The 13,935-nt window shown below is 39.9% G+C and overlaps 1 protein-coding gene across 1 annotated transcript in view; it reads left to right on the forward strand.

The window, feature by feature from the left end:
- The window catches only part of SYNE2 (spectrin repeat containing nuclear envelope protein 2), a gene marked incomplete at both ends in the record, with an annotated part of 255,875 nt that overhangs the window by 14,648 nt on the left and 227,292 nt on the right, over positions 1-13,935 (forward strand). The window contains 5 exons of the mRNA XM_084241092.1: positions 6,560-6,621; positions 8,562-8,657; positions 8,743-8,820; positions 8,909-9,001; positions 12,048-12,229. Coding sequence (XP_084097218.1) covers positions 6,560-6,621; positions 8,562-8,657; positions 8,743-8,820; positions 8,909-9,001; positions 12,048-12,229 — 511 coding nt within the window. The remainder of the gene's footprint in view (positions 1-6,559; positions 6,622-8,561; positions 8,658-8,742; positions 8,821-8,908; positions 9,002-12,047; positions 12,230-13,935) is intronic.

The following is a 13,935-nucleotide window of genomic DNA, read 5'->3' on the forward strand; positions in this document are numbered from 1 at the left end:
GGTAGGTATTATTATTCCCATTTTACAGATAAGGAGACTGAGGCACACAGCTACTGAGTGGCATCAAGCCCAGGTATCTGGCTTTAGAGCCCATGCTCTTAATCTTGCAATGGTTGCAAACTGATGTGTGTTAAATTGGGAGAAGGTGCCTCAGAACTCTGTGGAAGCAAATAACAAAAAGAAGATTCACTTAGATTTCTTTCAGGATGTACCAGTTAAGACCTACGCAGATGTAGAACTGAATCAGGTGAAGGGCTTGGTAGTAAAACAGCTGTGGCAGGAGGGAAATCCCTTGTAAAGATCCTGAAAGAAGGAGGAGTGGCTGGAGCCCCAGGCACGGGCACATCTGTGCGTGTTGGGGAGCTGTACTGGGCTGGACTGCTCAGCAGGCTCTTGAGGGTTTTGCTGTTGATCGTCAGAGCAGAGAGAGACCATCAAAGGGCGGGTGGAGTAATAAGGTCAGATTTGCTATCTGAAGTAGAGTTCAGGTTGAAAGGAGCAGAGCCCACCTGGTTGGCAATGGAGCTAAGGGCAGATCCGGCAGCGGACAAGACATAGAGAAGGAAGCAGATACCAGAACTCCCAGGAGGCGTATTGGTGTCAGCTGCGCTCGGGGTGACCAAGGATGGCAGTGTCACATCGTGAGACAGAAACACGGTGAGGACAGGTCTGGGGAGAGGTGGGCAGGTGGAGTGTGATCTTAGTCCCGGAATGCTTTGACAGACATGTGCCGATTCTTCCATGGTGACAACATATGTCGTCTGGCAGGGATGGGGTATTATTTGTGAAGTAAAAGAACATAGAGTTTGAGACATACTGTGAGGTATGGTAAAAAGTATCAGGCTTTTCTGCCCTCCCGCCATTAGGATTGATGATGGATCCTTGTGGTCCTGAATGCATGCCTGATGGCGGGCACCTGGAGTAGGGTGTGGGCATGTGTAAGTGGGTACACCTGGGCTAAGGCTGGGCTTATAAGGGCGGTGTCAGGGGGACGCCAGGAGAGCAGAATTGTGAGAAGAGAAGGAAAAGCAGAGAGAACGCTGAAGAGCCCAGAAAGAGTGAAGATTTGCTGGGGGCTGGGAGGCCTGCCAGCCTCCCGCCCCCCCAGCATCCCTGCCTGCTATGTACCTGGTAAATCCCAATAAAAGCCTGAAAAGCCACTGAGGGCTCCAGGACTCTCTCCTCCTTCACCAGTCTGCTCCGATCATAGAGACCCTGCCCTGTGCCCATTCCTGCCACTACACCTACTGTGCTTATGAGTTATATGAGCCAGGAGTGACCTCCTATCAGTTCACTTTTCTGACTCAATAATCAGGGCTTCAGTCTAATTTGGTTCTTTCTTGTTTATTTGCTGATGGTTGGTTGCAAGAAAATGTGTTGTGAATGGTCTCCCTGCTCTCTTAGTTGACAGTCTCCCCTTTGGTAATTAACAAACAGGTCTTTTCCTGTTTATTCTTCAAATATTGTAAACGTTTCTTGTTTTGACTATGCGAGCTTGTATGTTTTAATTCCCCTATTTTATTTTATCATTTGTTTATTATCTCTAGGAGAAACAATAGAAGTGGCCTTATTATTTTCAGTCTTCTTTCTTTCAGTAACAACTCAATTAAGATTCATGGGGAAGGCTGTTGGGACACATGGCTAAATTGTGTTGCATTCCTGTCCAAATCCTTGCCATGTTTGTCCCAGCTAATGGTGTGGTGGCAGTGTTGTTTTAGGGAATGGCACCTGAGTCTCCTTAGTACATACCCTTTTTGTATGAGACAGTTTGTTAGTAGGAAAAAATTGCTTGGAGGTTATTGAAACAATGATTAGGAGAAAACATAAGCCTAGTAACTTGCTAGTAAATATAATATCACAGGTCAGAAAATATTTATTGAGTGCCTTTTCTCTACCTGGCACTGTGCTAAGAGGAAGCAGAAATACAAAAGCATATGGGATTAACTTTAAGATTCATACATTGAGTGGGAGAGATGCCGACACATGCAGGTACATGATTACAGTCTGTGAGCTGCAAGTGGTAATTGCCACAAAATGTGGCTATATGTGCTGCTGTTCTTTAATAAAAACACAGGTAGAGTGATGGTAAACATAGTATTTTACAACTTACCCTTTCACTTAATAATATATCACACTAGCACATATATATCTACTTTGTTCTTTTATTGGACAGATGCATTTTTCTTTCTGGGTTAGTTGGAAGGGTTCTTATCTCCTTTGAACATTTTCCTTATGATTTTACCAGATGCTTCTTAACTTTAAGTGGAGTACGTAAATCTCTACTTTTTGAATTAAAACATGAGAAAGTATTCATATATTCAATTAACATATAGACATTAATACAACAAATATTGGCTGAGTATCTTTTACATGTCAGGCATTATTCTAGGAACTAGATACCCACTTCCTATCAAAAAAATACCTTTGCTCTTTATAATTTATGTTCTGAGATGTTTAATCTAGAAGGATGCACAGGAAACTATTCCTGTCTTTGGGGAAGGAAAATAGAGGGCTTGAAGAAGTTTTTATTTTCCACACATATTGAAAAATCATTTTATGGGTATTACGGTTTTATTATTCTAATAATAAGAAGAAAAGATCCAAAAAATGTTGTAGGTGGCTAGAAGAGATCATTCGATTTGATTTAGAAAAGGTTAGTGTCCATTGAATGCCCACCTGTGTATTGTGCTGGGGTTCCTATGAATGAGGGCAAGGAGAGGGTCCATAGCATCACAGTGCAGAGAGGAGTGAATCTGAAGTGGGAACTATAGGTGAGCTGGCTAGAGAAACAGGATAGGAGCAGAGACTGGGCCGTGGTCAGGAAAAGTAAATTGGGCTCAAATTATGAATGACTGAGACTTTACGCTGAGAACTTGTAATTTGCTCATCAAGGAATTTGGGAATGATCAGAAGATTTTAATGAGAAAAGTGAAAGATTGAAGTAGTGAGTCTGGAGCCATGTGCAGTAAACCTGTTTTGAAGAGGAACTCAATACTAGAATGGGCAGGAGAGAAATTCCTGGAGTGGAAGAGTGCTTTCTCTCAATGCTTCATCAGTGACCTAAGATGTAGAGAACGTTTTTCTGGAGAAGCCACATTGTAGTAATGCATTGCTTGGTGTTGAAGTAAAAGTTTAATGATTCTTGCATGTGGGAAACTGACCCTGAACTCTTACTACTTGGAAGAACTGCTGGAGTCAGCATTTTATTTGTATTTATTGTACAGATGTTACATATATATGTTACATGCATATATTAACTCTGCAGTTTGCATATCTGTGTAACTTTGGGCTCACATTTTCACACCTCTACATTTTATAGATGAACTTTTGTAAACCTGAATACAATTCTACTTTTTCCTGCTATACAGTAAGAAAAAGTAGAAAATATATGTGTTATATGTGTGTATATATATGTATAACATGTCTTAAAAAATCAGCACTGAGAATTTTCCATTCTCCATTCCTTGGCATTTTTATTGTTCTTTCTTTGTCTTTTCCTAGACCTAACACCTGCTAATTAAAAGGTCTTACTATCTACATGCTATTTTGAGAAGAATTTTATCATTTTATCATTATCATTTTATTAGAAAGTTACCCCTGAAATTAAAAAAAGCAAACCCAACAGTTAAAAAAGAAAATACCTCACTTGCTTAAATTAAGTTGCTTTAAAGCATGTGGCTCTCAATTATATTTTTTCTGCAATGGATTAGCCTTTGAAAAGAACAAAAGGTTACCAATTCTGCATAGGGTGTGCTATTTGGCTCTGGTTCCTGTGGAATTAATGCCGCTTTTCAGGGATGAGGCTCTATGAAAATGTGAGAAAATTGTGTCAAGGGATAAATGAAAAGGAGCATTATGAAACCATTTAATTGAACTGCTACAAAGGTGTTTAATTGCTCCTGGGACATCTTTGTTTGCTGTTAGCAAAGGGTCCTTGTTGCATTTGAAGGGTTCTGATTTCCAGGATGAAGAGATGTCCTCAAAGTTTGGACAATGCCTTAGTTAAAGGCCCTGAAGTTACTTTTCTAAATCCTTTCATCAAGATTTCATCTGTTCGCGGCTTCCTTTGTTAACTGGAGAGCACTGGTACGGATTTTTGGACTGCAGCTCTTAATTTTTTTCCCCTTTGTTACTAGATTTTGATCAAACTAGGACAGAGATAGCACCAAAAGGTCACTGGGAAGTTTTTTATTATTTTAAAAGTAAGTTTATGTTCCACGTGTTAACTTCCTATTAGATTGGTGCTCCGATGTAGACCATCCATTTAGAGCCCTGGTTTTGCTGCCTTTTGGCTCAGCTGAGGAAAATTCCTAGTCCTCAGTTTGCTCAGTACTGAGCATCACATGGGAGGGAAGTGATGGCTCACCTTAATTGGAAACAGTTCACAATGAAGGAGATTTCCACCTGCACATGGAATACTAATACTCCCCAAGCACATAGTGCTTTCCTTGCACTCTATTTTATGCCAGCATTTTACCCTCCATGGCTATTTAATGGTGCCCTGCTTTCCCCATATAATTCCCCTAAAGTTAATGCAGGCTCTATCTCTTGGTCCTGGTAATATTCCTGATTAATTTGTTTTTTCACACTTTTATTTCTTTCAGTCTTTTAAGGATAGGGAGTCTTTCAAGATTATGAAGAGTTGTGGTTATTAGCAAAGGCAAGGTCAGGTACATGACCAAGGCACTGAATGGTTGAATCAGGGCAAAAGGCAAGTTTATTGGAGAAGAATTTAAGAAACAGAGTGGTGGTCAGGAGTTTGGAAGGTTCATCAGTCTGTATGTTGAATTGCCAAGATTTAGACAGGAGTTGTTCTGGACAGAGTGACAGGTGGGGAAGGAGCTGAAATCTTTGAGAAATGGTGAAAAATAACAGAGCTAAGTAGATGACTGTTAATAGAGGGACTAGTCTGAGGGCATGCAAATCAAAGCTGGAGCATTTCAGAGACAAAGAGCACAGAATAACCTGGAGGAAGCAGTGAGGAGTAAGGAATCCACTGGTACAGGAGCTGAAAGAGAAAGAAAAGTCATCACTTGAGAAGGCCACAGGGGAGAGTAGAGGAGGAGCCAGGTTTCAGCTGGAGCAAAAAGACAAATCCTACCCAGGGAGGGTAGTAGCAGGGAGGGGAACTTGCAGAGGGTATACTAAGGATTTCATTATCAGAGAAAGAATTTTGACAGTTAAGGACAGGTGGGAGATGAGGGAACTTGGGAGACTACAGTTTTATGGAAATTATAGTGAAAGAACAGAGGGATATGTGAGTCTGGGGTGTGTGTATACATATGAGCAGTGTGTGTGTGTGTGTGTGTTGACTGATAGAGGCAGGGATAAAGACACAATGAAATAAGACCTGCTGAACTCGAGGTAAGGGTGGTGACAAGGCTGTGACGATTGGGGGTAGGGCGGAGTGGGGGTGTGTCTCACTGTTATCCATGTACAGAGGTGAGAAGATCTGGGGAAATGGAAGCTCAATCCTGGGTGCAGAGCCAACCCTTGGCCTCAGGATTGAGCATGTCTGCTCAGCTGAGGGGATTGAAGTGGAAGAAGCGGGGTGTCTGTGTGGGGCCTATGCCTGTCCCCCAGGAGGAAGGGAAGATGAATTCCCAGTGCTCTGGTGTTTCCCGTAACTCCTGTGTGGTTAGTGAGAGTTGAAGCACTTCTCCCATGTTTACTGTGCCAGAGTCTGTGCACTTTAAGTGAATCATTAAATTCTCACACAATCTCTAGAGGTGGTGCTTATTGTTTTCTTCCACTAGGGAGCTGCTTAAGGTTACACAGCTCATCAGTAACAGAAGTAGGGTATGAACCCAGGTCTCTGACTGTAGTTGCAGTTTACGGTTAATTGAGTGGCAGTACATTGTCTATGATAAGTGTCAAGACTACACTGCCAGGACTTTATGAGTGTTTTAAAATGTCTTCAGATTTTCTGGGGTCTATCAATGCTGCCTGGCTTTGACTAGGACAAGTCCTTTGGGTTCGGAATTCTTGCTCATGAGTTCTTGTACAACTCTGTCAAGACCATGCAGGGTCTTAATTCTTTTGTCAGTAGAAAGTGTTCTCTTTTGTTCACTAACCTAAAGTTTTAAAAAATAATCACGTCGGGCCTCCCCGGTGGTGCAGACTGTTGAGCACAGCGCTGTGAAGCTGTCCACAGCCTCTGAAGTGCCGCTTTGATCCCCGCCGGCCGTGGAGCAACCCACATGGTGCGGCAGACTTCTCCTGTCTCGCCCGCTGTTTCCCTCAGCAGTGTATTTGGGTCAATCTGCCTGTTCTGCTCCCCGCTCTGTCTCTGGTGAATCCTCTAACCCTCCCATACATTTGGCCTATACCCCAGTTCTTGCATAAATAAATAAATCTTAAAAAAAATCATATCAACACGCTATTTCCAAAACACGTTTTGGATGAACATATGAAATTTAGGACAAGTTCTAGAGAACTTGTAAAAGTGTGAAACAAACACACACACACACACACAGAGACAGGCTTGTGAAGCTTTGATATGTTCAAATAGTTTCTGAGACTACTTCTTTATAACTGCTGTTGTCCTTTTTTTTAATAGCTGAACAGGAAGACACTCAGAAGAAAACCTTCACCTGCTGGATAAACTCACAGTTGGCAAAGGTGAGGGGAAAAGAGCAAATTAAGCTATAAATGTATTTGTCACTCCTCCTACTCCCTCAGTTTTGGTCCCCAAAATGGCACAGGTGACATGGAGAAGGTTGAAAGAATGTGCTGAAGGTCATCTTGATCTTGACTGTTTTTTTCCCTGTTCTTCTTTTTTACCCTAGAAAGTACAAGGATTCATCCTCTTTAGAATTAACAGAAAAGCTGGATTGTGATTTTCCTTTCCTACTCTTTGGGCCTCAGTCAATGCTATGATATTAGGATTTCTGTGTACTTTATGCATTGACACAGAACCCTGCTTGACATCCCATCAGGCCAAATACCTCACTTTCCAGGAAGAGAGATGTGGCAGTTGACACAAGAGCAGAAGATCCATTGGCCCTCTAATATTCCACACCACCCAGAAGCGTCTGGGTTTGTTTTTTTTTTAACAATCCCCAAAGCTTGGTGGAGCAGATTTCCTTCTCATCTATGTAATTGGGCCACCAGGGTGCAGTTAATTTTCAATTTATATTAATAGATAAAGAACATGACGTGCCATTTTTATATCAAACTAGTGGATGTATCAAAATATTATACTTAGTAATTATAAGTGAATTAGCTTTCTCATGACCCATTGAGTTTTGTTTGCTAATTCATTGTACATTCCGTCATAATTTATCATGAAAACATTCTTTGCTGCCGTGAATACTTGTGTCTCCAGAGTATAAAAGGATGCCCCATTGCAAACCATCCCACTATCTTCATTTCCTGTCTTTCTTTTTTTAAATAATTTATCACTTTTTTATAGTTCCTTCTTTATACATAATTTGATATAATAATTATAGATCTTGTTTTTTTACACCAGATAAATTTAATACAGTAACATTTATGCTTCCTGTATCTGTCTACTTGGAAGGTCTCATGGGTAACTTGAGGACAGGAGTTATAATTGTTCATTCACATGTAGATACATAATAAATATGTGAATATTTATCCCTGCCTCTGTGAATATTGGCAGTTGATAACTTCTCTGAGTTATGCCTCCAATATCTTCCATATCACAGAACAAGAGCAGAAAAGCATCCTGGCAATGGGTGTATCAGACTCATATAGATCTGGTATTTTTTTTTTTTAACTTTTTGGCCTCTTCACCCTTGATCTTGTTTTGATGTATTTGTTGCCTTTCCCAACATGGAAAAAAGGGTGCTTTTGTTAAGGATATGGGAAACAGTGCTATAAAGACACTGAAAACAGCAACATCTCTTTGAGTCAATGAAGTAATGGTAATAATAATTCTTATGTATAGTGTTATGTTAGAGCCTATCCTAAGTTCTTTAAGAATATTCATTACATTTAAATTACTTTATAGTATCCCTGAGATAGATATTATTCCTGTTTGAGGGACAAGGAAACTAAGGTACAGAGAAGTTATGTGACGTACTCAAGATCACGCAGCTGGTAAATGATAGTGCTGGGATAGTAAACTCAGCTAGTCTGGTGCCAGAGATCTTACTCACTGTGCCATCCTGCCTCTCAGTGATGCCAAGATACAGAATGAATGAGTCTCTTCTCACAGGCTGCTCATCCAACACAGTGCTCTAATTCTGAATAGGGTGAATTCAGAAAAAGGTTACTCTGGAAATGTGAGCTGCTACCCAAATAGGTCCCTATTGCCTCATTCTGAATGTCTTTCAGGAACTTCTATGCACAGTTTGGAAGCACTCAGGGAAAACTGAGGTGTCTTGAACTATTGGAAATTTTCCCTGGGATAAATGAAATTCACTACTTACTATTTTTTGATATGGGGTTTTGTATGTTCTCCATCATTCTGTTAATGAAAGAAAAACCCTACTGAATATTGCTGAAAAGACACAAAGCACATTTATGAGATTCTTAAAGTTATTCCACTTTTGGACCAAAGTTTGAATGGTTCTTTTTCTTGTGACCTTTTGCAGCGCACACCTCCCTCAGTTGTATCAGACCTATTCACAGACATTAAAAAGGGCCATGTCCTCCTGGACCTGCTAGAAGTGCTCTCAGGACAAGAGTTGGTAAGTGTTTTAAATGACATCAGGAAACTTTTGTTGATGAATTTTTTTCACATTCTGAGTAATGTATTTTGCTTCAATTTCACAGCCTCGAGATAAAGGATCTAATACATTCCAGTGTAGAATCAACATTGAACATGCCCTGACATTCCTAAAACAACGATCAGTGAGTATGAATTGCACATGAAAACTCACTGGAGAGATGAGTGCCATGAAGTATTTTCTCCTTTTAACCTGCATTTCTTCTTTTCCAGATCAAGCTAATAAATATTCATGTTGCTGATATTATAGATGGAAACCCATCCATTATCCTTGGCCTGATTTGGACAATTATACTGCACTTTCATGTAAGTAGTTTGTTGATAGGAAAATTAGTTCTGCTTTAATTACCACAGTATAAGTGTAATGCAGTAAGTTTGACTTGATGCTCAATTCAGAGTGTCCAGAAATAGGAAACTATATAGCAAACCTTTTGCCATTTTTGTTATTTTTCAGTTGAAAATTGAATGATGAATTATGATGTCCTGAATGACCCATTTAGCACCATGCTAAATAGAACCTGCCATGGTGAAGTCTTGCTTAGTATTGATTGTTTCTGCTGTGACCGAAGAGGGAGTAGGAAAATTCTAGAGTAAATTTTCAAAAATGAACTTGCTAAACAAAGTTTTGAGGGACAATTGTCCAATCTGAATAGTCCTACAGTATTCATTCCTATCCCAAGACTGACTCAGATTCATTTCATTCAAAGGCATCACAGTCAGAGATACTGGGTGCTAGCTTTTGTGCTAGGACAAATGGAAAATAACAACCAAGAAGGCAATTATGGTTCTGCCTTTATAACACTTAAGATTGATAAGTATCTTCTCTCAGGCTTGGCTTTCTGAACTTGGGCAGCTTCTTTGCCGCTGCCTAAAAAATTATGTGTTCTAGATCTCTATAATTACTTTAAAAATAGCTTTTAAAATATTGCGGGAAACAAATGCTTATTTTAGAAAAAAACTAGAAAAAAAGTATAACTAATTTACCTAAAATTTAAGCCATACAAAACCAGACTATTAATTCTGGACACCTACATTTACAGTTATGGTAGATTAATATGCATGAGAGTGATGAAGACTAAGTGTAGAATTTCGGTTTCTTCCTCTGGGAAAGGAAGGGAATAGAATTGGGGAGTGGAGGGCAGAAGGCTTAAACTGTACCTGTATTTATTTCTTTGAAAAATAGGAACCAAATATAAAATGGTAAAATTTGATCATTCATAAGCATTTATTTTTTCTCCATACTTTGTGTAAAGTAATTGAAATAGAATGAAAGCCCTCAATATAAAGAAAGAGAAGTCACTTATAACCCATTATTCACAGATACAACTCATTTACATAATTTGGTGTGCAGCTTTTGTCATCTCTGCAGCGGGAATGAATATATCCCTATATGTGTATTTTTTTTATAGATTTATTTATTTATATAAGAACCAGGGTACAGGCCAGAGGCACGGGAGGGTGAGAGGATTCACCAGAGACAGAGCTGGGAACAGCAGGCAGACAGATGAAATACACTGCTGAGGGGAGCAGCGGGCGAGAAGGAGAGGTGTGCTGTGCCATGTGGGACCCTCACCGGCCTGCTGGCCAGGATGGAACCAGTGCTGCAGAAGCTGCGGACAGCTTCACAGTGCTGTGCTCAACCGCCTGCGCCACCAGGGGAGGCCCCATATATGTGTATCTTATACCAAATAGAATCATGGTGTACACACTCTCCCACCTATTCTAATGAGCACCTTTCTGAATTTTATATTTTCACAGAGGCCTGTCATAAAATACTGTATTCCATTACTGGAATCTCAGAATGGTCACAGTTTTTGGTGAATCAAAGAAAATCCCAAAAGATTACTCATGAGTTAAGACTTTTGCACACAATCTTACTTATGTTCATGTGCCAAATTCCTAGAACTGAAATTCTGGAATTGTTGAGCTATAAGGTTGCAAAACGAAAGCATTTTTAATTTTGTTTTAATATTGGAAATAAAGTTTTGTTGAAGCATAGCACACAGAGGAAAATGCACAAAAAACTTAAGTGTAGAGATTGATGAATTTTCCTAAGATAAACAGATTCATGTAACCCAAGACAAAAATTACAGAACATTGCCATCATCCCAAGGTCCCTAGGTCCATCTCCCAGCTACTGCCCTTCTTCCCTAAAGATATTATCATTTTGCTCTGTACCACTGGTTGGCTTTGCATCTTTCACTCCATAGAAAAAGTATAATACTCTGTGCTCTTTGTGTCTGACTTAACATCATGTCTGTGATTTTCATACTGTGGAAACATGCATGATGAGTCTTTCTTTTTCACTACTGTGTATGAGTATACCATTGTATGAATATTCTAGAACTTAACATTCTGCTGTTCATGGACATTTCTTTTGTGGCAGTTTTTAGCACTTATGAATTAAGCTTTTAGGAAATTCTTGTGCATGCCTTTTAGTGCATATGCAACCCCTCATTTCTACCAACCCTCATTTCTGTTGGGCATGCATCTAAAAGAATGGAATTGGTGAATCACAGGGCGTGGACATGTGATCTTCAGATTTAGTGGATACAGCCAGTGGGTTTTCAGAGTTGTATTAATTTATGCTGTAACTGGAGCTTGAAGGTTCCTTGATTAATAAGAGCACTTTTTTTGTACTTATGGCAGCTTTTCTTCTTGGTGCTTGTCTCTCTATGTGTTTGTTTATTTTTTCCTTGTATGTATATTTAACGGTTTATAATTAAGGGCATATTTTAATTATTCTCTCTGAAATTTTAATAGCTCAATTTAGTTCAGTTCATTTAATTTATTTTTTTAAGATTTATTTTTATTTATTTATGCATATAAGAACTGGGGTGTAGGCCAGAGGTGCAGGGAGTGAGAGGACTCACCAGAGACAGAGTGGGATCTACTGAACAGGCAGATCTACTGAAATGCACTGCTGAGGTGAGAATCAGGCACAACAGGAGAAGTCTGATGCGCCATATGGGTTAGCTCCCTGGCTGGGGATCAAACTCATGCCACAGTGGCTGTCAATAGCTTCAAAGCACTAAGACTTCAGCCTCTACATCAGGGAGGCCCTCAGTTTGCTTTATGTTGACAAGTATTGAGCCTCAAGAAGGCACTCCGTTCACACTTTACACATCATGCCTGAGGGAGGCCAAGGAGTGACCCACATCCACTCAAAAAAAGCCAAAGTGTAGCCCCCAATGACCAGTGCTATTCATCGAGGATTTGCCCAGTGCTCATTTCAAGAGTGAACTGTCATTGCTATGTGATACTTTTCAGAGCTTGTTTAGGCTGGATTTTTTTGCCTCAATGCCATTGACTTATGATTCGGTGTATGTTAAATTTACTGTGTCTTCCTCAGATTGAGAAGCTTGCCAGGACCCTTTCTTGCAATTACAATCAACCTTCTCTGGACAGTGTGAGTGCAGCTGACTCATCTCCTACCTCAAGTCCTCCTGCTAAGAAATGCTCCAAAGCCCAAGCAAGATGGCAGATGTCTGCAAAGAAAGTTCTTCTCTCGTGGGCTCAGGAAAAGTGTTCCACGTAAGTAGCTTGCTGTGACTAGGAGACACACAGGGCAGCTTCATTCACCAACAGACAGAACTGAACACCAGGCCTGAGAATCAGACTGACTGCTCACTCTCTCCTTTGGCTGTATTGAGGCTTTCAGGTGTGAAGGTTCATTGTGAGCTCAGCCACAGTTGTGAGGATTTGGTTTTCAAGACCAAAAGGTGGGATTATCTGACTAACATATTTCAGTTCTCTCCCAATTTTAGGTGCCCTATTGTTAAGGGTAAATAGCATAGTCTTCAAACATCCTTTTTTTTAAGATTTATTTTTATTTATTTATGCATATAAGAACTGGGGTGTAGGCCAGGGGTGCAGGGCGTGAGAGGATTCACCAGAGACAGAGTGGGGAACAGAACAGGTGGATTGACTGAAATACATTGCTGAGGGGAGCAGTGAGCCATACAGGAGAGGTCTGCTGCGCCATTTGGGTTAGCTCCCTGGCTGGGGATCGAATTTGTGCCTCAGTGTCTGAGGATAGCTTGATAGCACTGAGACTTTAAGCCCTGCACCACCAGAGAGGCCCTCAAATGTCCTTTTCTTTAGCATAGTTCTGCTATGTATCTGAAAGGTGGATTTACGGTCAAAAAGTTTTACCACACTAGGAGCTCTTCAAAAGTGAGAACTAGGTCTAATTGAGTGTGTAGCCCCTAGAACTTAGTGTAGTATGAGTACACTCCATGGTAAATGCTCCGTAAATGTGTTTTCAGGATGAATGAACAAATGAATGGATAGGTAGCCAAAAATGCATAAAATTATCTCTTGGAGCTATATATGAGTACATTGAAAGACCACAGTCCCCATTGTTTAGAAACTCATAACTCAGGATACAGAAGTCAGGGAGTATGTGCTTTAAAAAAGTGTACCCACACTTAAAAAAAGTTGTACCCATGCATACCCCCATAACAGAGTTCAGAGGGCAAGATGAAAATGCATATATTATATAAAAATGAAAAATGATGTAAAAAAATATAAAATTTAAAAAGAAAAAAAAACACAGAAGGCATTCTTGTCACATCCTAGCATTGCTTAGGTATATAGAATCATAAACACGTTGCTTAACCTTTTCAAACACTGGGCTCTGGAGTAATGCCTTAAAGAAAGGCTAAGATGTTGTTATCTGCCTTCAGCCTTACCTTTAGTTGTCCTCATCCTTTGTATTCTGTGAGGGCAATAAACATACTTATAGGTTTAAGTTTACTAAATCAATTTTCTCTTGAATTTCCTAGAGACAATTTCACTTCAGGTCCCTAAATTTTTAAAATCCAACCCTTTGTATGTGAAAAGCATTATGAGGTCTTGTCTAGATTTGTTTGATTTATGCATAAATAAGCTTCAAAACCTTTCAAAGTCTATGTATTTACCACAGTTTATCTTTTCTCCATGGTCTTTCTGATTTTTCAACTGAAGAGTTTATGCTAAACTTGCTAAAAATAGCAGTAGTTCTTAAGTAATCATTCACTTGGAATTTATTCTAGTTTTTTGCCATTATTGGTGGTATTGGATAACTTTTACTTCAACATTCTGTGATTCTGTAAGACCCAAGTGGGATACCAGGTTGTAAGAGATCTGTTGTATTTTCTTATTTCTGAAGGAAATGTATCAGACTTCCATTTGGGACTGTTAAAATGAGTGAAGATTCTATCAGTCACTGTGAGCCTAAAGCCGCCCTCTCTAAGACC

Source organism: Talpa europaea (assembly GCF_964194135.1).
Source record: "Talpa europaea genome assembly, chromosome: 8".
NCBI lineage: Eukaryota > Metazoa > Chordata > Mammalia > Eulipotyphla > Talpidae > Talpa > Talpa europaea.